This window comes from Opisthocomus hoazin, chromosome 5 (assembly GCF_030867145.1).
Source record: "Opisthocomus hoazin isolate bOpiHoa1 chromosome 5, bOpiHoa1.hap1, whole genome shotgun sequence".
NCBI lineage: Eukaryota > Metazoa > Chordata > Aves > Opisthocomiformes > Opisthocomidae > Opisthocomus > Opisthocomus hoazin.
The window spans coordinates 74748568-74774751 of NC_134418.1; the positions used below are offsets into that span (position 1 = coordinate 74748568).

Sequence of the window (26184 nt, forward strand, 5' to 3'; positions counted from 1 at the left end):
CATGTATTTAAACTACGTACTCATTGCACCTACTTCATTTGTTTCAACTGAAGATGTGTTTGTTTTCATTGAAAACCTTTTGGTGGTTATTCTGATTCAAAACCCTTCTTTGAAATGCAGAACTGTTATCTGTACAAAATAGCATTTGATAACTACTGAATTTATTTCAAAACAACAATGCACTAGAGAACTAATGGTCTCTTGGATATACTTTCCTAACACTAATAAATATATTATAATAATTACTTTTTGGTCAGGATATTTTCAGCTGGAAGCAGAAAAGTCTCAGTTTGGAAAACCAATTAAACTATTAATACAAATTATATTATACTATCATACTTATTCTTTGTGGTCTTGAAACAAAAATCACATCAAAAATATTTTTTCTTTTAACTATCTCTGCTGTGTTGGCAGGTTATCACGTAATACTGAAAAAATGGCAGAGAGGAACAAAAAACATCCTAAATGCAACAGGAACATTAACTTCATTGAATATTCTCTGACTGTCCTTTTTTATAAATGTAATTCTAAGAAGAACAAAAAATTTATGGCCCTAGGACTCAATGAAAAATTACTAGTAGCTGTAGCAATAGAAATTGTCATCACTAACACTTTTCTTATGGAATGCATCAGTACCAAGCAACAGTCATTTTTCATTTCCCATTCCAGCGTGTATGACACAAACCTACAGGGCTACAGAAACCCCATTCTAAAAACACCTTTCTGTTTACGCAGACACGGCAGACAAAAGGCAGAAGAGCAAGGCAGCAGCTCATACACTTTTTTTCTCAGTGGAATATTCTTATTAGCAAAATATAATCAAATTCAAAGTAATCTTCATTACAAAAAAAAGCAAAAATTGGTCCTCACAGAAAAACTGATGCATTCACATATGCGTAGAGCTGTCAAAAAAAGTCTGCTCTTAAAATTGCAACATGGCAAACCTGTATATACTCATAAAGGCATAGATCATAAAAGGATATTACTATGGTCGAGACAGACACGTGAGCTCAGACACTTGTCTGAATCACAGTAAAAGAATAGTAAAAATTCTTAGCATGAACTCAAGGGTAGTTTTTATTCAAAAAAGTAATAACAATATTCTACTTCAAAGGGAATCCATCAATGTATTTTTAAAAAAGATAAGAGTGAGCATTGAATTACAGAATTATATTTTAGTAATAGCATTGCGTGATAGTATGGAAATGGAATAACTGATTCTCAGTAACAACCAGAAGGTATTAGCAATTCAGGTGATGACGGAAGTACAGAGTTTTGGGTATCTTACCATAGCAATGACTGCTGCTCCAGCTCCAGCAAGCGCCACAATAAACAAGTGAAATGTCATGTTTAGCTGCAAAGGGGGACAAAGAAAGGGACTTTCACGGTGGTGCACTAAACAGAAAGTGAACAAAAAGTCTGAATAAAACAAAGCAAGTAACTACCTTCCCGGTGCCACCCTTCTACAAAAGTAATGATTACTAACACTTTTTCCAAAAGATTGGCCACTACATGACATTGCACTTGTGCCTGTTTTGTTAAAATACTCGTATGAGGGATAAAACATAATTCTATTTTAAAATGCTGTTTATAAATTATAAAATATTGAAACTCCCAATTGTTTAAAAACGAACAGTCCAGCACTTTTTTTTTTTTTTTACACAGTTACAATACTACTTTATTAGATCTACAAATGTTTGTGGTGGTTTCTCTAGTGGCAGAGACAGCCTAAGAAAACCCCGTTTCCCTTCGTTAGCTGTATCTTTCCATCCTCATATATTGATTTACTTCCCTCCCAAATTTGCCAATAAAATATGTGCATTGTGATATAATACAAACGAGGTTACTTAAATAATCCAAGTTAACTACCTTCCTCACCCCACCCCAAACCAAATGATTACATTTATTATTAATTTCAGTGATCTGGTTTACACCGCAGCCACTGAGTGTTGACTGCACAGCAAGGTTTGTATTTTCTTAGATGGTTTTGAGATAAAGGCAGATTGCGTACTTCACTCTAAGAAGATTTATTCAAACATATTTAAGACCCAGTGAAACCCTTAGCAAAGCACCCTCTGACTTCAGAGGAATCAAGATTTCAGCCTCTCTTTTTGTTTTAGATGGAAGTAATTTTGTTTTTTCTGTCTTCGTCCCTGATCATTTACAAACAAAACCCAAAACCTCAGCTGCACTGAAATAGGTGGTCTTTGCCTAAGGGAAAAACTACACAGAAAAATGTGCTAGGAGTTATTATCCTAACTCACTGCAAGATCTGGTCAAATCCATTTGAAATCTTTACTCTCCTGTCACAACAGTAATCATAAGAACTTCAAGCAGTGATTCATTACATGGACCTATTCATCTAGCAGCAGGTGCATTAGATTTCAGAAATGTCTCAGTAAGAACACATACGACAATGGAACTCTTAAAAAAAATAAAATACAAGTATATTTAGAAAACAAATGGCTGGAGGAATTGCACTGACTGAATCTGCTATGCGGTAAAAGACTAGGAAAAGTACTTGCTGATGATATTTTCAACTGTGATTTTATTTCATCACCATAGCTAGAATTAGAACATTAAGAGTAAGAAGAAAACACACATCAATTACTTCCTACTATAACATATATTATGGATTTGCCAAAAATACCACATTTATTCACCTCATTAGAGTCACACATCTTGATGAAACTTTCTGATGTGGTGCAAACCTTCTTTTCCTCTCCAATTGTTACGATACCTGGAGCAGAATAAATATTCACAGTATTTAGTATTCCTGGTACATAGCAACTTACTTCACAGGAGCGAGACAAGCTAAGAAACACAAATTCTTGGCTGCTTTGCAGAACTTTATTAACAACAAAATCAGTTTTTTGTTGATGACCAGGGTGCTGGAGCCCCTCCTGTGTGAGGAGAGTCTGAGAGAGTTGGGGCTGTTCAGCCTAGAGAAGAAAAGGCTCCAGGGAGACGTTATAGCAGCCTTCCAGTGTTCAAAGAAGCCCTACAGGTATGATGCAGAGGGACTCTTTATCAAGGTGTATGTAGTGATGGAACAAGGGGTACACAGGAGCAACAGTTTAAAAATGACAGAGGGTAGATTTAGATTAGATATACGGAAGAAATTCTTCACCATGAGAGTGGTGAGGCACGGGAACATGTTGCCCAGAGAAGCTGTGGATGCCCCATCCCTGGGGGGCTTTGAGCCAGGTTGGATGGGGCTTTGAGCAACCTGGTCTGGTGGAAGGTGTCCCTGCCCGTAGCGGGGTGTTGGAACCAGGTGATCTTTAAGGTCCCTTGCAACCCAAACTATTCTATGGTAATTTCAGCCACCACAAAATTAACACATCATCTCTTTCGTATAAGCCCTAGTAGGGAACATGCAGGTAATAATTTTTCAGCCATTTTGGAAAATATCTTCATTCCAGATTTTGAAAAGCACAATAAGCAAAACACCAGAAAATTATTTGCAACCTGTATATACACTTACCATGTTGTTTACAAACATTCTCTACCCTCCCTCATGTGGAGAAATGTGCTATGTATTGTTCTCAGACATGTTGGTCTGGTACAAAGCTTCTTTCACAAGTTATGAAAAAGCACCACCCAAACGCATACTCTATTGTAATAATAGTTTCTCCATCTGCAAGAATAACTAGAATCTGCTGTACTGTTTCCTTTAGCTAATGTCAGGATACTAAATCAAAGACAAGCTTGAAGAAAACTGCTATAACTCTGTTACCATTGAAAATGAAACTGTTCTTTCCTACTAGTAATCCACAGTTTTTACACTGAATTTACAGGAAACAGATACATTCACAGAATACCTATCTAATATGTTAGTGTTTTGTGCACATTTTAAATTGAATTAATAATAAAAAATAGGCATGAATATTAGCGAAAAAAAGGCCACAGAAAGAAGAATGAATACTGTTGATGAGATCTGTACAGATAATTGCTTTTTCAATTCACCTGTTATGCTCGGGGGGGCAATGAATGATTTATAAAAGATATTTTTTTTTTCCCCTTGTGAAAACACTAACGGAAAATATTTTGTTTCAGGTTACGTGAAATATTTAATATGAACCAAACTGTTTCATTCCAATTTTATATCTCAACATAGTAAATAAAAATATATTGCAATTTTATATTAGTCCAAGGAAACATAAGAAAGACTCAAGCAACTGTCTGACGACAGTATGATTACCCAGAGTAATGTGGGCTGAGAAACTATGGAGGTCAGAACATCTAGATTCAAATCAGTCTCGTGGCAGAAAATAATTGAATTACTATCACCAACACAAGAATTCTCAGACTTCTTAAGATTCCACACCCCTTTTTGTCCAAATTTCCCATCCCCTTAAAACATACATATGTGTATATCCCCACGTTATTCTAAACTCCACTGTTCAGGCTTCAGCCCCGCTCTCCACCCGCCTCTTAGAGTGTTACTATTTGTATAGCTGCTCTTCATTAAAATATTTGCAAGCAATGAAGCTTGTCCTGTCCCGATTCACCTCTAGGCTCTGCAGAGACAGATGATAACCTAGGATCTCCCATTTCCATATCACTGTTCTAGCACAAGATTAAAAAGTCATTCTCCAGTTAAATGACTTGTTAAGCATTTTAGACAAGTTCCAGCAATTCCAGGAGACTACGCAGAAGCCCCAAGCCAAATTTTCAGCACTCTGGGAAGACAGACAATGTAGACTTGGTTTTGTCAGGCCTGCAAACACAGTGCCTCTCTAATGTACTCCCTTAATTAGTGTGTAAAAGAATAGAAAGAGATGCTTAACAATTATTTCAGAAACACTGAAGTAGTTCATTTCAGATACATGGAAGCAAAGCAATGTGTTGCTTTCTTTTGTGAAATCTTGCTTTATATTTAGTGCTCTTCATTCACGTACCATACTGGCGAAGATCCAAGCAGAGATTAGCTCCATCCACTATGGTGGCATTTCGGCAAATGGTCCACAGATTGAAGTACATGTAAACAGGCAGAGAAGTGAAAGCTGTAACGCCAAGCCAGGCCAACATAAAGATGTATGTCAGCATAATAAACTGCAGTGAAAGAGGGAAAAACAAAACCAGTGGCAAGTCAGAACTTAACTGATAGTTACTCTATTGCAAAAAAGGAACCACAGAGAAGTAACAAAAGCATTTCTGAGTGGTTTTGTATATTTCTGTCCTTATTTAAATTACGGGTTTGGTCTGATAATTAATTCATGACCAGGTCCAAGTGAGCGACGGAGCACTGACACGACATTTTTGAAGAACAGGCAGTTATGTTTCCAGAAGTGCAAGCTTACTGCACATTCCTGTCACTCTTGGGCCTATGACTGATGCAAAGCACCACATCTGAAGCACCGACAGCTGCACGGTTTGTGAAGTATGTCTCTCCCTCTCCCCCATCACCACTACTCCGTAGTTAAGAGGCCACATGGTTGTTTTTTGCACGTTCAATCATGATACAAAATAACAGAATGAAATACTACAGGTTTTGCTTGCTTTTGCTTTTAAAATCTGGGTCGTAATTAAAATGAGTCATTATCCTTGGCTGCCACAGAATCTCACTGGCAAATACAGTTTGCATTGAACCAGTGAGACAATGTCATTTTGTTACTGTATTTAGATGTATTTGGGGTCTACATACAAAGCAATTCAACATTCAGAATGAACTAGGGCGCTTACCTCTGTTAATAAAAAAAGCATTAAATAGCACAGTTTGCAGCATGCGTTCTCCAAAGGCTACGCATTTTCTTTTTTTAGCCATGAGCCTCAAGAGCAGAGCAAGCTGCTGGTAGGAGGCATTGAACTCTACTTGCCTTCGGGGCGGGCAGTTCCGCTGGCACACCCCGCTTCAGTAAATACCTAAGCATGCTGCATTACTACTTTGCTGCTAACCAGAGACAGACGACGAGCAGACACATTCATCATTAACAAATTACCTTCTATTTTTATGCTATGGAAAGGATATGAAGAGGCTACTTGGTTAAATGTGGAAGACAAGTCAGCCTCAGAATGTTGAATCCAAATAGCCTCAAGATTTTAAGGCTTCAGAAATGCTGATGAACCTAAACACGCTGCTGAAACAAAAAAAATTCAGCACACTAACATTTTTGTGGCTGCTTACCACAGAAAAATATTGACTCTGGGAATAAAAAATAAGGGCTATTTCTGAAAGCTGAGTAAGATGGTTCACAATCTGCTTAAAATTAAACCTTAAAGAGTAGATAACGGGAAAATGGAAGACATTTTCTGGTTCTTTTTTAATGTAAGATCTCTCACATCAGGTGATAAAGTGAAAATCTGAGACTGCACCTGGAGTCCTGCGTCCAGCTCTGGAGCCCCCAACATAAGAAGGACATGGATGTGTTGGAGCGGGTCCAGAGGAGGGCCACCAAGAAGATCAGAGGGCTGGAGTATCTCTTCTATGAGGACAGGTTAAGAGAGTTTGGGCTGTTCAGCCTGGAGAAGAGAAGGCTCCGGGGTGACCTTAGAGCATCCTTACAGTACCTGAAGGGGGCCTACAGGAAGGATGGAGAGGGGCTTTTCACAAGGATGTGTAGAGATAGGACAAGGGGGAACGGCTGTAAACTAAAAGAGGGCAGATTTAGATTAGATGTTAGGAAGAAATTCTTCATCATGAGGGTGGTGAAACACTGGAACAGGCTGCCCAGAGAAGCTGTGGTTGCCCCCTCTCTGGCAGTGTTCAAGGCCAGGTTGCATGGAGCTCTGAGCAATGTGGTCTAGTGGAAGATGTCCCTGCTCATGGCAGGGGGATTGGAATCAGACGATCTTTAAGGTCCCTTCCAACCCTTACCATTCTATGATTCTATGATAAATACAGATTTTAGTAACGGAAACTAAATAAGGTCAGACTCGAAAGGGTTGTAAACAGTAATAAAAATTGTTAGAGCAGTGGCTTGTTTATGGGGACCTGATCAGGAAAAGCAATCCAAAACAACAAAAGGTTTGAATTTTAGGTGAGACAGTTGTATTACTTTGAAGTTATGGGATGGATATTCTCAAGCAATATTAAAGAAACCTTAATTTGATTTACTTTAACTCACTTCCAAAGAATATTAAATAAAAGCCATTTTAATTCTGAGGAAGTGAATTTACACAGGGATTTAATGTAGTTTAATTAATCCAGTTTAAAATTCAATTCAGATTAATTTTCCTGATTGTCCCTAGGTAGATGAGTCTTTCAGCAGTAGTTTGAAAAGCTGGAGAATTCATAGCACTAAAAATAATATTCAGAAGGATGTAGGAAAATAAAAGATACAGTGGAACAAAGATTAGAAGTATCCTGTTTCATAGTTTGGGTATCCTCTTTCTATCATTTTCTTTATTTAGTACTCAACACTTCAGCCTTTCCTGTTGGTTTGTAAGTTATGAACCATTTAAACTTTTCCCTTAACATCAAACTAGTTTAAAAAGGAAGCTGATGTGTCTAATTTGTGTTTAAAGACTTTTAAAATGTATTAATGTAGATAGCATCTGTCTTGCTTTCCCACTTTTCCCAAAAATACACAAAGTAGAAAACCAACTGATAAAATAAAATGATAGCAATGTCTATAATAAATATATACCCTCGAATGTTACAGTAGACTTATCTGCGTGTTAGTTGCTTTATATACTGGAAACTCTATCTATTGCAGAGAAAACAGTCAATATAACTGAATACTGTTCTGAACACACTCCTATTTATTTTTCATTATTGTCCTTTCATTGTTTTTTTTCCTCTTTCCGTATTACAGTGTTCAAGTTGATGAGACAACATCTGCTTCAATCCCAGGCATTCATTTACAAATAATTACTTGGAAAATTACTTGAAAATGCAGATTCACTTCAGGGCTATGAATTCCCAACTAAAACCCTAGTCTGATCTTCATTTATTGAAAAGCTAGAGAGTTGTACTCAATTTTTCTAAAGCAGGAGCAATAAATAAGAAAGAAGGCTCTCTGTGTCTTCTCAGAACAGCCTTTAAATTCTCACTTTACTATAGTCTTGAATTTTAAGGGTAAAACCAGCCTCCTAGTTTATATTCTGTGAGTTTGCCAAAATCAGGTAAGTCTGAAGCCTTATTTTTGAGCCTCCTTCAAGAATTTCTGAACCAAATAATATTTTATAATTTTAGTGCATCTCAGTGTAGTACATGCATAATATTTTAATGGAGAACGAAATCCAGTTATATTACTGATCTGTAGTAACTGTTTTTAAGACTGGGCCCAATACAGATTCAAGAATCTTCCTATTCTGTGATTACAACCATACGGAGGAAAAATATCAGCCTTACCATGAGCACTACAACTCCTATTTAATATCTTTTTATTTTCTGATCTGTAGTAGGGATGAAACAATCTGTATCCTTGCTTGCTTACAAAGCCTGCTTAAAAATCTGTACCAAGATAATACAAAGCATTGGTATAGCAAAAAAGGAAAAAAAACAGAGCTTATTAGCCTTTGTAATATCTGCCTCGGGCATAGAATAAGAGCAGGAGAAATCTGTCACATGATGGCTGCTGGGAGTCACAAGAGCTGCCTTCTCAGAGAGAATTGCCTGCTTCTTTATGGAAGGGATTTTGTTTTTAAAACATGAATCTGTTTGGTTGAGTATCTCAGAAAAAGTGAATCAAATGCTGATTTCCTTTTAAAAACATTTTAGAAAAGGAAGAACTTTATTTTTCTTCTTTCAGTCACTTTTAACTGCAGAGCCCATGGCCAATGACATGCCCAAATTCATGTCATAGCACTGACAGGGGAAAAAATAGCGAAACTTCCTTTGTTTCATGTAAGAATATCTATAATGCAAAATTTCACGTTAAATCACTTGGTAGCTATGAGTTATCCGTGGAAGCTGCTATTACTGATATTGGTGAAGCAAAACAACAAAAATGTGATCTGGACAATAATACTGTTTCTGCTGTAGGGGCAGTAAAAAGCAAAACCTTGCACAAGTTATAGGTTGCTAGCAATAGGAAGTGTTAGCTTATAAATTCTTATTATAGAGAAATTAAAGAATTAAATTGTGAATTATTTTTTTTTAAACCACAAATGAAGAACTAAAGGTTTTTTTTAGATCATTTTCTCTGCTATTACAATTCTCCCTCTTTGCTCTAGAGACCTTACAAGAAATGCTTAAGGAGCCTGTTCACTCCAGGAATTAAATTCAGAACTCAAGCTCCTGAGATTCAAAGGAATCTTTCTCCTTTGAAGTAGCATTCTGCTACGTGACAAGCCAAAGATTTACGAAATAGCAGTACAGCATCTTAAAGAGGTATCACATTTGTTCTTTAGTGTGTTACGTATTGCGATGGTAGTGAAAATTACTTTCTCTGATCAGTTCAATTTTCACCGTAAGAAGCCAAACACATAAATCCAAAATAAACTGGAAGTGATAGTAAAATTTGTCTATCAAATCATGAAGATCAAAGTTCACTAGTCGATACTCAATTCACACTGACAAAGAATAGCTAAAGTAGATAATTATTTGAACAAAACAAATCTTTAACCTTTGTCGTGGTTGATTTCTTGTACCAACACCATGGCTGGTAAAACCCTCTCCCCAGATTTTATAAGCTTTTCATTGCCAGTAATGGCTTCCCTGAATCATAAATTATCAAAGTAAGCAAGTCATCAACACTTCTGGAAAGATTTTTTTTTTATAAAATCTGTGGCACAAATCAATATCAGGAAGCAGAGATTTCAAAGCATGTTCTGAAATGCTATGTACACAGCACAACAGCTTTCATGGTGGTCATAGCTGGTTGACATCCTGTTTCCACAGAAAATATTACCCAAATCCTTTCTGTTTCACTAAGATCAAGATTTCAGTTACTGCTTTCTTTTTAAAATTTATGGGTACTGATCCCATGAAAAGCACATTCATCGAATTTCAAACACTGTTCTTGTTTTAGTTTTGTTATAAATATTTTAATACCCCTGAAGAAACACTGTATGATTGCTTCAGTGACCCTAGAGACAGAGACAGTGAAATCATATCTAAAAGGTACTGTTACTACAGAGAGATGGATTGCAATGGAAACAAAGTAAACTCCAGTCGCTTTATTGTATGAGGACACTGCTGCTTACTACAAAAAAAAAAAAAAAAAAATGGAAATACAACAACAAATTCAGAAGTGCCTGAATAAAACTGAACTCCAGAAACTCATGTTGCCATGTAATTTTGTCTTTGTTCCAAACTACTCAGTACTTACATTTACACTTCCTCTCAATTTAATTATATACTTATTTCATATGAACGCTCTGACATGAGCTCTGAAGCCAGAGAGTGGAAAGACATACACCTTGCTGTGTTTATATTTCATTTAGATTTATTATCCTATGATACACACACAAAACTTCATTGCTTGCTTTCAGCTTGATGATCTAAGAGGTTCTTTCCAAACCTTTTCCCAGACTCAGCAATAGTCTTTGACAGTTTCTGCCAGAGATGAAAAATCCATCTACAGAGAGCACGTAACTCCATCCTGCCAAAAGCCTGCCATTCTGCTGCACTGTGAAACCCTGCCAGTACAGAACATCACCTGAAGATAAGCCCAGGGTTAGCCTGGCCATGTCTGACTGGAATACTGGGAGGCACCTGACCCCACAGTGCAATGTGAAGTCCTGGTTCTGGGTGCAGTTTCCCAATTGCACGTCAGAGCAAGGTCCTGTGTGTCATTTGATGGCAACTCCAAAGCATGAACAGGGAGACCTCTTCAATTTCTTCCTGAATTGCCCTGTCTCTCTAATGCCAAATTCACTGTCATTCATCTATAGATTTGATTTCAATACTAGTAACAAGTTACTTAGCTTTAGCACATTGCCCTGCTTTGAATTCATAAATAACCTTTGGCTTTCAGACCTTTTGCCTCAGTCTTGTCCATTTTTACTTGGAGAAATTCCTCTGAGTTAATGCCACTGTCTTCTTACCTTGCGCACATTCTGCGCACATTCTGCACACATTTACATACTCTTTGAATTATTCATTGCGGTTGCTATACTTTTTGTCAAATGTTGAAATTTGTCTTGATGAAGTTGTACTGTTAGAGCACATAGTTCTTTCTGTAGTTCACAAGGTCAGACTTCAAAGTACTACATGTGTTCCTACCTCAGACCTAGTGTTTATTTGCATTACATTTTCTACAATGCCGGGTTCTGCCTACCACCTTACTTCTACAGTCCAGACTCAATGACGTCCTTTAACCAATAAAATTTTATCATAGATTAGTGTCAATGTTAGATATTTTGTTCCTGTTCATAATTTGTATTCTTACATTACAGGTATTTAGTTCTTTTTACTTTTGGGAGGTACAAAATTCATTCAACAGAATTTCTCAATTTTTGTACTTTTAAAGAAGAATCTCTACATAAATACTTCTACCTTTTCCCAATGTTTCTTGCAACCACATCTTAAATGCATTGCTCCCCATATGCAAATCCTAGAAAGAGCAAGTGGAAAACTTGCTCCTCTGGAAAGGATTTTAACATTGCAGAAGCTAAAACAGCCTTTGCTGCTTATTTGAAAATGTCTATAACCAGCAATACTATCCTTATTTATCTAAATCTAAATAAATCACAACTTTTTCTTAAGTGATCAAATAAGAAATTGAAAAAAATTGTACAGATGTCTAAACTTTTGATATATCAATGCTTAATGTGTTACAGATCATCCTTTGCCACCCTAGCCAACCTCTTCTGGTATTGATACACCCTCTTCTTTCACATAGTATGAAACCTAAATATGTTTAGGAAGGACTGTTAAGTAGCTCACCACCAAATGGCCTCCTCTAACGTTCGCATTCTCATTTCTGTGCTAACTCGCATACCTTATATTCACGCCTCTTTCCTGAACAGAAGTAAAAGATGAAGCAAAAGTATTTCATCTTCTCTCATTTTACATACAATGCTGCTGGAAGAAAGTGACTGATGCTCTGATTTTACCGCTAAATGCACTATGAATCACTGAAAATACACACTTGCAAAATGTTTCATGCTCTGTCTGAAATATCACTCTCATTGCTAACAATCACTTGTTGGGGATTTATTATTGCCTTTACAAAACATGTTGATCTTATCTCTCTCTCTGACATATTATATTCCTAGGCACATCTCCAAGAGCCTTGTTGAAACATGGATACATTTCATGCTATGCTATTACTGTCATGTGGTTGATTCTTCTTGGCTTGCATTCAAGTCAACTGCTTCAAGAAAAGGGAAAAAGAAAGCAAGGCAATATTGGTCCAAGTTTCTCTTCATGGTGGGACAGAATTTTCCGGTTTGCCTAACTGCAATTCATCCATATACTAAATACTAACTGATGTGACATTCCTTAGATTGTTAGAATCTATTACCAGAAAATTATGAAATCCCTGAATTTTTACATTTTGAAGCATTCATTTTATGGAACTGTTTTGTTTAGAGTTTTTTGTACATTTTTCTTCTACAGACATGTTACGTGCATGAAAAACTGACTTTGACAAAATTAAAAGCATTTCTCACTGTTACTTTCTGCTTTCCACCTGCACATACATTTTTCTAAAATTTCCTTTAAATGTGTATTTCAAGACTGCAATATTCTAGACATGATGTCTATTGCTTTGTAATTATTTAGATGCCTATAAAAAGCTGGTTTACTTTCCGATTCACTCTGAATTGAGTCCCTGGTTGCAGCGGGGGAGGAGATTTCCACAGCTGTATCAGAAATACGAAGAGAAGATTCTTTAACAAATGGATTCATTTTTTGAAACTTTTCTTAGTAAATAAAACCAGTAACTATCAGAACATACTCAGTGCTCAGAAGATGGCTTTACATTGATGCAAGACTAGGTTTTCCCTGAAGATTTTATAATTTATCTTTTTGGTACTTCCTTATAAACCAATTATACTATTTTTTATTTTATTTCTGAATCTTTTTTAGAATGTTTATGGTTATGTAGCATTGTGCTGCTTTAAGTTGTTAGCGTTTGTTACTTTATACGTCCTTCAGGCAATACTATCACTTTTGTAGTCTAACAGCCTTCTGAAGTCCTACAGAGAGCATTGGATCTGCTGTTTAACAGCAGCAGAATTTCCTACTTAATTTTACAATCTTCCGTATAGGAAATACTGTATCTCAAGATGTAGATGCTCATATTTTCACATTCTCAAAGTTTTTTTCTAACACTTTGATATACTCTCTGGGAATATAGCTAAGCTATTAGGTTTGTATTTAAATATGATTACAAATAAATAATCTGGGTTTAAAACTTCTTTTTTAAAAAATGGAGTAGATATCATCATTAAATACTGCTACCTCATGGGCTCTTCAGATTGTGTTCATGTCATGTAACTATTCAATTCAAAGACATAAAGCACAAAAAACAGCCAGTTCCATCATGACCCACTCCCTGGCAATGTAGGCAGGTCCTAGTAGTAAATTTTCCAGGTATTTTCCTTCCAAATTTCTGATAACCTATTTATAAAAAACTTGATCCATACTCTAACGGTTTTCAGTGATGACAAGTTTTCCATACACAGAAAAAGATAACACCCATCTGGGAAAAGACTGCACTATACAGATTGTTTACATTTTTTGTATTGCCAAGACTGCAATTTTTGTTCAGGAAGTTTAGATGGTCTATGCTTGGGAACCATACAGTGAAGCTTAAACTAGAAAGCAGAAATAATACTCTTACAACTTCACTACACAGATGTGTCACTCAAAGTGAATGCTTGGCTGTGAAAAATAAGATGATGTGTTCTTTCCTGGTTTGTTCTTAATGGGTCTTGAGAAGCCTATGAGAGAATGTAGGGGTAGGGACCTTCATTTCTCATTTGCTGTCTTGCCAAGCAGTGAAAGTTAATAATATGGCTTTTAATCAGCTAGGGGATTTTAAAAATGCGACCTTAAATGTTAAAGCTTTTCAGCTGAAAGAAGTATTGATAAAAATACTCTGATTTGCTAAGTCTAACCAGCTTAACCTGAATGCTAATCATCATGCACAAATCAAAGGATTCAAGCAGTGAAGGGATAAATTTACATATTTCCCTCCTTCCTCCTGGGCAAGCAATATCAAAAATCATTTACAATGGTAAACATGAATTTATAAGAGGTCAATAGGAAGATAGAACTGATATGAAGAACAAAAAGCCGTATATGGTTTCTGTGGATTTTGGAGAGAGTAACTTTGAGAGAACTGAAAACCAAGCAGGCTAGAAACCATTGTGAGCAGATAAAGGACTCATCTTTGACCATAAAATCGTCAGTTTATGATAATGCCACTGACTTTCACAGGTTTCAATAACTACAAAAAGAGTGAGATGTCTAGACAGCGAAAAAGATAAGGCAGCCAGGTGAGAACACGGTTCAGGGAAAACTGTGATTACCTGATGAAGCGTACAAGTTAAAACTGAGAAGGCTTATCTGAACCTGGGGGAAATAAAGCTATCATCCTGAACAATTTATGATGGTTCATAATAGAAAGGTAAAGCCCACTGAGAAAGCGTAATGTCTTTCACAGTCATGCACACTTTGGAAATATATGATAGCACATTTTCAAAAAACAATTTCATTAAAGAAACTATTTACTGACTGAGCTTACATACCAAGCAAGAGTTCTGGCCCCCATGTGGAAGACACAGCGCAATCTGAAGCAAAAACATTTTGTCCACTTTATCACAAACAATATAAATTCTGTCAGTGAGCAGCAAGACCAAGAGAAGCTGAGAAGCTAATGGCAAGACATATTATAATGTCTGGCACGCCCCTCTGTTGAAGGAAGCAATGAACACTGTGGTCAACAAAAGGGCTGTGTATATAAAACACATGGTAAGTTATGTGAGAATAGGAATGATCAGACAAAAGAATGATTTTTATAGTGCAATATCCCTGAGTGCAAAAGTCTGCCAGTGTAAAATAAAGAAAAACAAAACAACCTGGCCAGATTACAGAAATAAGACAGAGCAAATGTACAGCCAGCATCTAGAAATATATAACAAAATAACTTCTAACTTCACAGCAAAAGATTTCTAAAAGTATAACAAACAGAGGAAAAAAAAAAGGAATCTTGCATTCCTTTTTTTTTAAGAAACTATATTAATAATGTAGTAGGAAGAGTAATGGCAGAAAGATAGGAGATTATCTTAACCACTCAGCTGAGTTCTGAAATATTGCTAGGGGTTGTCCTTTGTATTTCAAGAACAAGCATGGAAGATTACAAGGAACTTAGTGCTCTAATAAAATTCCAACATGGTTCTAGTATCCAGAAACTTATAAAATCATTAATATGTTTTCTTTTATTTACTAACTCCAGCAGTCTTTAGACAGTAAATGTTATTCACCTAAACTCCAGTTAAAGGGGGCCAAGCAGGACACATCCTACTAAATTTAGATAGTTTACTGAAGTGCTTAATATAAAAGACCTAACTTAAAATACTTGAGGGTTATTCTCTTTGCAGAAAATAGGACAGTCACTTGCAGAAAAATTCAGCTATCTGAGAAACTCTCTAACTCTGTCTCTCCTTTAGCTACTGAAGGAGCGCAGGCCCTTCTCTCGGCAACCTTAACGAAATTCCCAGTTAGGTGGGATACATCTGTGTCACAATATATTCCCTCTGCAATTAACTCCTCCACCAGCTTCTGGGACATTTGTAGCAGTACTTCATGATTCTGGTTTTTAACTACGCACTCTGAAAGGTCAGACCTCCATACAAACCTCACCTTCCCCATTTCCCATGTCAGCGTCTGAGACTACTAACAGCATTCGTTAGTGAACATGTATAGGGACAAGAGTTTTGTTAGATGCTTTCCTTATTTAAAATTAGATTAAGGGATTCTAGACCCATAAGTACACCTGTTGTCTTGGAAAGAAGGCTCTTTACTTCTCATAAATGAAGCAGCAGTGGTATAAAGCATTCTGCATTCCTTAGACACAGCAGTACTCAATCAGAGGGAAGGCCCCTCTGTCTGTCAGCTCAGCATTTTGCCACCAGAATATCCAGATATTGTATCTGATTTTCAGAAATGAGAGCTTCATTTCTAGCATTCAGAAATGATGCATCTGTTCCGGGTGGGAAAGCCAGCTGAGCCTACACTGAACTCTGTTCCTCTTGTTACACGAAGAATCAAATGTCAGTATGGTGCTGTTTTACTGCCTCTAGAATAGCTGGTCTGGTAAGGGCAAGATGAAATGACAAGTTCACATCTCTTACAGATGGTTTTTCAAAACATTTGTGAAGTTTCCATGGTTTTTCTTACAAAAGAAAGTCTGTAAATATTTTGGAATGTTCAAGTTTTAGCTTAAGCACTCAAGAAGCATGGGTCAAATAGCACACAGGTATTCAGGTAGCCAAAAGAATTTTCAAAGGCAGAGAAATCCCTTTCACTCATCAAAATAAAAGGTTCCTAAATACTACAGACAGTAAAGGTATATTTGTCAGTGGAACTTGGAATATAAAAAATATTTCTCTAGAGCCTTAACATGTTTCTTTTAAAAGGCAAAATACAAAGAAATATAAATACAACTCCCAGGATGAAATCATTAACCAGTGTTTACTGGCGAAATAAAAAGACCTGCTTTCCCATTTCATAGAATAAAATTTTCATAACAGTGAAATTTTTCAAAGAAAAAAAGCCTCATTTGTGTTTCTTTCTTCATTTTTTTATTGACTCTGTAAACAGACATTCTAAAACAAGGTGTAAATGAGACTTTCCATGATCAAGCTAGCTGAATATAAATAGGCATGGTATTAAATCACAAATACACAAACAGTGTCACAGTTGGCTTCAGGCCTGTCTCCCGTTCTTCACTAATCATGCTGCAGCGCAATTATATATAACTATTTAATTCCCTAAAAGTATGTTGAGGCATTGAAAAATGAAGACTGAAAACACAGCCATCACTCCTCAAATGTGACTGGCATTGTTATATTGCTTTTGTTTTACTTTTTGCCGTAAATTAGTTCTGAAAACACTGCCAAGGAGACTCTTTGCTGTCACTCTCACAGGCCCGCTCTCAGATCTGAGAGGGTACACTTCCCAGCAGCACCGGCATGACTTGGATGCTAAGCCCCTGAATTCTCATGCAGGCTGATTAATCAACTCTACAGTAACTGGAAAGGTTAGGTATTTCTTTTTCCATTACTGCAGGTGTAAAAAATTCCTTTTGCCCATGTAGAGCTAGAAAGTAAGATAGTCACAGCAAAGAGGGAGGTCAGGAGGGGCACGTGAAAAGTTTCTGTAGATGTTGGCTTTTGGTGTTCTTAGAAGTCTGCTTTTCAAAGAATATTTTTATAAGAAAGAGAAAAAGATGTTACTTTTCAGTTTGCCAGTGAGAAGTATAGCTGATTTTTTTTGCTGATTTTTTCCTCCGTTTTCCTAATAGGTTTAGTCACAGACATACTAAATATGCTCATGCAAAACATTTATGAGAAGTAGTTGGTGACAATGGTAAAGCAGAAGGATTTCATTTTCAGACTTTAACATGCTAAACAGGTATTTAGAAAGACAGTAAAATCGATGTGAAATCAGTCATAATTGGATTTTTACAAAGATATTTTTAATGTGGAGCCATTTTTGTTATTTCATTTCTTCAAAACAACAAATATCCTGTGTGTACATTTCATTAGTATTAAAGTACTGCTCAAAGAAACCAACTGTTTAGTCTTTGACAGCTTAGGTTTTAATATTTACAAACTTACTCTCTCCAAATTTTACACAAGGAAGCTTCTTGCAACATGTAGTATCTGCCAGTCCTCTTCAATAGCATTGCCTCATTTTGGCAACGGCACATAAAAAAAATTGTTACAGCAAATTTGCATAGCAATAGAACAATCTGGGCTTGACACACAAGGGTACTGATTAGGTTCAATTTACCTCTCCAGACATCTTTTTGTTGTTCTTAGAACTTATTTCTTCATTATCATTGCATGATTTAAGGAATTGAATAAATTACAAGCACACCACTGCTGGACTGAAATATTTTCTAATTCTAAATATTTTTTTAAAATGTAAACTGCTGTTTGTCCCTTAAGAATTCTAGATACAAGATAAACAAAATAAACTTGGTCAAAAAGGGTATCAAGGGTATCAAGTTTTTATTGACAGAAGTGCCAAAATCATACAATGACATTTGACAGGAACAAAAGAAAAAAAGATGAAAAAGCAGCATTACTATGGAGCATATTACATCTACATAGGGATGGCACACATGCTATATTCCCCAGTTTCCAATGTGTAGATTATCTGTGTTCAGTTTAGCCTTAAATGTCAGGATATCCAAAATACTAGTTTCGATAGTCTTCAGTGTGACTGGAAGATATTTTCTGTTGCTGATATTTATTCCTAGTCTGTATTCCAGTTTAATAAATGTTGACATTTGAAGGAGGGTAGAATGGAAAACCCTCCTCTGGTTGTTATTATATATATCAGTTATTGTAAATATAGTATAACATTAAGTGTACCTTAGCACCCAGATATACCTGGCTGTATTTAATCATTTAATCATTTATTTTTCATCAGAAAATATGATTTGTTGATACTGATGGTATTTGCAGAAATATCAAACTCCAACAGATACCAAGTGTCCAGGTCTCTTACCTTAGATGCAGAAGAGTCAAAAAAATTAGTTATTTACCTGATATTGAACAGAGATCTTAAAATACTCCCGGTTCAAATAGTTAGCAACTTTAGTACAAGAAACTGTAATTTAAGTTCCGGTACAAATCAGAATTTTTTAAATCTAGGTTTTCCAGGGTCATAAGTAAATGGTCTCTCCAAACCAGAGATAACGTAGGAGTAAATGGGCTGTTTACCATTTAAAAAAAAAAGCACAACCTGATCACAGGTCTCTACTTGTCCCAAAGAGGAACAGGAAAGATTTCTAAAATAACAGTGAAAATATTAGTAAGAAAAAAATTTCTTGCCCAGTACAGCTGAAGGCTTTACACACTTTTAGTCTTGTCCCAAACAGCTTATGTTGGTGAGAGAATAAGCTTTCCCATTCAACTGGTGGAATTAATTGCTCATAAGTAGCAAGAGTTACTTAATGATTCACCAATATAGAGAACATTTCTAACACTCTGTTCCCCTTTGCTATGATTTTTAACCACTAAACTGAAGTATCAGAAAAATATTAAAGAAAAAAAAGAAAAATAAACATCAAAAGGCACTACAAATATACAAAACATGTTGAAATTGTCATAAATACAAAAGCTTTCTTAACCACTTACCCAGGCACTGACACATCTGCCGCAAGTGGTGATTTTGAAATCCCCATAGAGATCCTTGATGGCACCAGTTGTAAAGAATCCCTCCACCATCAGCAAAATGCCATATACAAAGAATGCAGCTGCTACACCATATATCACATACTTGAAGATGTCAATCCTGTATAGGAACAGCAAAAATTGTTTATCTGCATAAATATTTAAAGCTGACTCTGAAATTTCAGAGCAAGATAATCAGGCCCACTAAGCCTCAAAGCTTCTACACTGGATTCAGCTTAAGTGCTGATGTGCTATAATGACAGCTGAAGTTGAGGACAAGAGCGAACTTTGGAATAAAACAGCTTTGATATAAGAAACAGTGGGCCATTTAATTTAATAACACGTAAAAACAGATCTATGTAGGTAAGACAGCACAATTTGGAGGAATAATTTGATAGTCAGCTAATTTTCATTTTGTTTTTTCCTCTAAAAAAAGTGGCAAAGAAAAAAGAAAAAGGAAACAAGAATCTGGCAAGTCCTGAGTAACACATCGTACCCAACACTTAGGTTACAGAAAAGATATTTTGTCATAATCTTCCATAAATCTTTGTACATGTATAAGTTGCTCTCAAGCTGCAGTGCCAGCCTGTGCTCTTACCCCTCACCACCATTTTTCCACTTACTTTCCAATGGACATAGTGTCTGACACAGAATAATAAAGTCATCAAGAGAGATCCCTAACTTCAAACCAGAAACATATTTTTACAAAAGTAATAAAGTCAGGTCATCTGGTGTTCTTCCATAATGGGGCTTTAAAAACTTCATTTCACAGACCCAAAGCTCAAGGAATGGAAAGATGGCTTACAGTGCAACATGCAGAGCCCTAGAAGGCTCAATTTATTACAAAGAAGATGACCTGGGTTGTCATGTGTTTGTCCTGTCCAGCACTGTATAGAAGCTCAAGAGTTGTTCAAGGAGACTGCCTCCTAAACATTCTCCCATGATCCGGGTTCGTGAAAAAATGTTTGAGAGCACTTCCCTGCTCTAAGTCTTTTGTCTAAACTTGGAAACATTCCTAGTGACCATTGCCTTGGATCAACAGGTTTCAGTGTTTCCTACTTGGACTTCCCTAAAAATCTAGCCACAATAAGCTTCCAGTTTATCAATATGACACAGCAGGAGCTGTGCATCTCTTTAGAAAATGGTAGTATGATGTTAGTAAGTTCCAGTCATATTGTCCAGGTCAAGACACAGCTCATAACAAAGTAGGACAAAAAGTAAGCCAGAGGTGCATCAGGACCTGCAAGGTGAATTTTGACATGCACCAAACAGCTACCCAAACTGGACGTTTCTCAAGACATAAAGATTAATACTTTTATTGGTATGAAAAGGAATATTTCATGATAACTTTTCTTTAGGATCACATTTTTCATCATTACTCAAAAGGCAACTCTCCATACATGTCTTAGATGTACAATACAATAACAAAGCTCAAAATCCCATTAAAATATCTTTGAGTTTGAGAGGTTTTCAAGAGATTTAAAGTCAGATTCAAGTTTACAGTTGATATTTCAGATGTATGACTGTGTCAACAACTTCACTGAATGTATCTTGAGTTTGCATTAGTCTCATAAAAACATAATTAACTTGTGAGCTCATTAGAGGTGGGAGAAGTATCATAAATGAATGCTTTTGGCACCTATTGTAGCATTTTTCAGAAGGCAGTAAGTGTAGAGTTCTGGGGATGAGACAGGATATTTTTTTTTCCCTATTCCAATAACAAAGCCCTCTTATACATTTTGTATATCATTTTCTTTCATACTCAAGTGAAAAACAGGGTAAGTTGATGTCTATATGAAACAGATATATGAACTATTCAAAGTGCTGAAACAAATTTAACCCTATAGACAGTATTAGATGATGCAACAGTGAAATTTATTTTAATACATATAATTGCTGATGATATTGTAAAATTCCTTTATCCTTATTTTTATAGTAATTCAGCCAGCGTAACACTGTTTTGACAGGAAGATGTTTTGAGTTTATCTTGTCATTATTGATTAAAATAAACTTACAAGAAACAGATAGCAACTTTGTGAGTATTTGATAAGATCTCTTCCAATTCCTGCATTATACACCTTCTAAATTTGTGACCTCTACACGTCTGAAGTGAGGGAGTTCTGCAAGCAGCAGCTCCTCACAGACCTCAGTGTGCTCAGTGCTGTAAAAATTATAAGCTATCACTGCCCTAAAGAGATCAAGGCTTTTGGGAAGTCCAGAGACTATTTCATTTCAGCCCTTGCAACAGCCCTTTAAACCATCTGTGCTGAGCCTCCCACTGAGCTGCTTGTATCAAAAAGCATATTAAAAGATCTGTTTTTTTCCTCAGCCTTATGTGTAACTAAAGGAATAACTTTCACTTAAGCCTTCTACAAGGAAAAAATATATATAGCTATACAGTAGCCAAATATAGAAATCAATATCTTACTCATACACTCTCTACAGAGAGAAGTAGTAAAATCTCTACTGATCCGACTACATGAGATGAAAGTCAGACCTACTCCAAGGAGAAAGGATCTTGTATAATGCAGAGTAAAAATATAAACAGAAATTGAGAAACAATTATTCAACTAACTCTTCAGAAGTCAGATAGAATTATATTGCAATATACCTACACATTTAGTATGTGCTGTAGTTAAAGAAAATGTATTACAACAGTAACATTTTATATATATAGTTTTGAAGATAGTGTTAGCATTAAATTATTCTGTAACATCTAATAAACTTCATATAAACTTTGATTTTCTAACAAAATTACAATAGATAATAAAATATAGGCCTTGTAAAATGGAGATTGTCTTTCTTTAAAATAAAATTTATTTCTTTGTGGATGAACTCAGGGAGATTAATCGCCATCTGTGTTTCAGCAAAGTCTCAAATGCTGCAGACAGAGCACGAGAGCAACCTGAGAGGTAGAGGCGAATGGCAGAAGGAGTGATGAACATGAGCTGATGGGCGAGGTGGGTAAAGACAAAGAAAAGGACAACCACGGCTCGTACTTGTGTAGGATGGAATGGAAGGATAGAGGTGGGTAAGGAGCAAAGGAAAGAGAGACAAAATTATAAAGGTAAATTTTGTGCTACTGACAGGATTGGAAAGACATACATTAGGTGAAGACTAAAGCTACACTCAACGAGAAGAATAAAAAAATATCTTGCATACCTATTCACTAAATGTAGGAGTCCTACAGATATTATATAATTATATAATTAAAGTCTGTTAAAAGGCAGTCAATGAAGATTGTGAAGATAAACCTGATTTTAACAAATTCACGTCGATCATGAGGTCTTCATGTATTAACATAAGTTGCTGGGCAGAATAAGCTGAATGATCATCTAAATGTAAATTAATTGTGAAAAACATCTTTAGATTAGTAAAAGCCTTTTTTTAAATAGAATAATCTAAAACGTATTTTGCATACTGTCTTAATATTGTGGAGTCTCCACGGGTTCCAAATCTGATTTTCCTCACAGCACTCTGTTCAGAAATATTCAAACCACAAACATCACTGTTTTCAATTTATGATTTAAATCAAGTTGATATTTCAATTTTTAGTTCTTTTTATACTGCCAGGTCATTAATTATTCGATATTAAGCAGACTTCCTAATTCATTCATCTGAATCTGGATTCTATCCAACACGACGAATATTAAAAATAGCTCTAGAGAAAACGTGTTCTTCCTCCGACAGAAGTTATTGATGGAAGCCTTCAATGCTAACATCTCAATGAACAGGTTGTAGCTGAGTACAGAGTAGACTGTCCTGGCAGAGACAAGTCAGAGGTGAGTGAAAACATTTTCAATGTTGCTGATTTCCTACTGTGTATTTTCATGGTGCTTTGGCAAATTCAAGGACTAAAAAATAAAATAAATCAGCAAGCATTAAGATTAACAGTTGAACGGTCATGTCTATGTGTAGCAAGCTTTTGCAAAAAGGGTGTTCAAACAAATTAGTTATTATTTCATTGTTGAGACTCCTTCAATCAATTGAACTCATAATTATTACATCCTGTTTCGAAAGTATTTAAATATTCATAAGTAGCTTCTGTTAACTATGTCTAGAAGTACTAATGTTTTGGGCTGGAGAAACTAGTTGCTTCACTAGAGTAAATCAATACTGCTCTACCATAATAAATGGATTGATTATCCCAACAGCTAAGGCAAGAAAAACTGTTAACATTGACCCTTCATATTTTACTGTGTCCTACAAGGAATTGCAAATTATAGGAACCCTGAAGCATTTACACTATTTGGTCTAATCATGGTACTTTCTCTAATCATTTCTATTCTCCATGTTGAAGGCTGGTACTCAGCTAATGCACACCAACACGTATTTTTCTATCAAAAATATTTAATATTGCTTTGGAACAATCTACATACTAGCTAGGATATTTTTTCTTTGATTTGGTTTATATAGGAAGGCATTTATTCACAATTAGCAGCAACAAAAAAAACACATTACTTTGCCCTGCGGCACGTGATTCTCATGCTGTCCAGAAAACCTTTTTATTCGAATAAAGGATGTGTACACTTCAGTCTGAACAAGAGATAAAAGCCTAGTATTACAGCAGTTTTGCTTGGTCTAGCCCACCAGAGTACTAGGCATTACTGTGCAACTTGTTTTCCAGCATTTATAATTCTGCCTCCCATTTTCTTCCTGATTTCATAACGTAAATTCTCCAAACACAGATAATGACATTTAGATACTATGGGTGCTGAATAGCACCTAATTGCCAACAAACTGTACCTATACTTTCAGAATGCAAGTAGATTCAAGCTATCACACCTATTTTCAAGCTAAAAAAAAAAACACAATAAGGAAAATAAAGTACCAATGCTACGAAAGTACTAAAAAGTTAGTTGGATTATCATAGTACAATTCCTAATTAAAAACTGTCTTTCTTTATAGCTGGTATAGACAGCTTAGAAAGATGAAAAATGCATGGAATCACTGCCATTGGGGTATACTATTTTGAGGGGGTTGAAGGTTTTTTTCCATTTATTTATTTTTTCCAATCACAAGGAACTTTGAATAGTTGATGTTCACATCCAGAATGTACAATAATCTCTGTTACTCTGCAAAACAGCAATGCTGGCCTTCATGCTGATCCTCTTGCCCTCTGAGGGACTAATCCCAAGAGGCTGTTAAGAGACTGAGGTAGCAGTCCACTGCATCAAGCTATCTCAAGCTTGTAGAAACAGTTTTGCAAACATGTTTTTTGAAGACAGACAAAATGTAAGGGAATGTTTGTAAGGTTTGTTTATGGTAATCCAGAAGCCATGCCCCATGGAAGTCTTTAAAAGAGAGGCTCAAGCTCTCCTGCAAAACAGCTGGGAACAATTTCTTGGTATAAGTTCATGACATTATTCACTTCAGTAGTTTGAGCAAAGAAGACGCTGGTACCATGAAGCACAGCAGAATAGTTAGCAAAGGGAGGAGACAAGCAAAGGCAAACTTCAGAAGGAAAACATACAACCAGCAGGGAGAAAGAAGGATTTATTACTAATCATGTACTACCTGCAAAGTAAGACCAAAAAATTCCAGGTAACAACATAAATGAGGTAAAAAACTGAAACACCCTCGCTGTGGAGAAAAGAAAAATGAAACCAGGAAGAAAATGTCATCATAAGTCCATGAAGGATTTTTCTAAGATTAGGTTCATACAGTCTAAACTTCTGAATTTAAGATGGAAAGAAAACAAAATTGGAGTACAAAATCCTCAATTAAAATTTGTCAGGAAATGACAACAGGATAAAGGATTAACTGTAGACACAGCATAAGAGCAACAAAGACCTAAAAGTATTTTTTATTAAAGAAGAAATAAGACATAATAAAAAGGAAACGGAATCTTGCCCTTCTGTATTTCTGAAAGAAATTTGGTATGTAATCATACCAATCATTTGCTCAAAACTAAAGCCAGACTATCAGGATTATATAAAGAAGAGCTCATCTTACTGTAACAGGCAGGTTATACTCACATTCTACTCTCAATAGCAGCTGATGTGACATAAGATCCCATTGACTTTAACAGATTAATTTGTGGCACACAACTCTCTACAAGTTGCAGAATAAAACTCCAAATCATCATCCTCTGAAAGTCTGATTCTTTCTTCCTTTCTAGGAATGGGGCAGTTGAGCCAAGATTTCGTGGAGCACCTCTAAAAGCCATAGAGGCTTCACAAGCTAATAGAAGAGCAGTAAAACCACTGCAAACCACATTTCTGCCCTATGCATCTTGTAACTTTCTTGAAACAGGAAAGGATCCAACATAAGAATTTAAATAATCATGAAATGTTTGAGTCCAAACCACAAAATGCTATGACGTACGGAGGATGCTGCTTCTCAAAGTTGTTGCTGATTATCTAGGCTTATTCTGTCTGCTCACCTCTGGCAAGACTACTTTCTTAGATACATTTTTCAAGATGCTAATTACAGAAGAGATCTGGAGCCCTCTTTGCCTGAAGAAGGCCAAAAAAAGATCGGAATTAGCCCACAGTAATGTGCAGATTTCTGGCAGGATTACATGATGATGTTGTGTACTATGGATACTGAATTCCCAGGCAACTTTCCAAAGCAATAAAGTGTAAAAAGACATGGCAAAAGCATATCACAGGATTTGTAAGTACTTCATTATTACAGATGTAAACTTGGAGTCACATACAGTAAATACTGAAAGCTAAGACTGACAACTTGATGCTAAACCTCCAGATTGGGATGGTAGTAGTCAGTTTTACCCTTTCCAAATCTCCTGTGGAAACGCCAGTTATCTTAGTTTTGCACGGCACATGAAGCAAGATTTAGCAATATGTGTATTACATAGGAATATATACTTTCCATTTTACGTATTTATGAAGTAAACTAAGTCAAAAAGGAAACAAAGGCACTTAATTGGGAAAAAGATATTTCCTGCGAGGATGGACCACCTTCTGAGAA

General features: G+C 36.0%; 1 protein-coding gene across 1 annotated transcript in view; it reads right to left on the minus strand.

Annotated features, from left to right (window-relative positions):
- GPM6A (glycoprotein M6A) overlaps nucleotides 1-26184 on the minus strand; it is a 131690-nt gene that overhangs the window by 8309 nt on the left and 97197 nt on the right. Inside the window, exons 3-6 of the mRNA XM_009938970.2 lie at nucleotides 19216-19372; nucleotides 4905-5058; nucleotides 2664-2740; nucleotides 1289-1354 (exon numbers count right to left, since the gene is read on the minus strand). Coding sequence (XP_009937272.1) covers nucleotides 1289-1354; nucleotides 2664-2740; nucleotides 4905-5058; nucleotides 19216-19372 — 454 coding nt within the window. The remainder of the gene's footprint in view (nucleotides 1-1288; nucleotides 1355-2663; nucleotides 2741-4904; nucleotides 5059-19215; nucleotides 19373-26184) is intronic.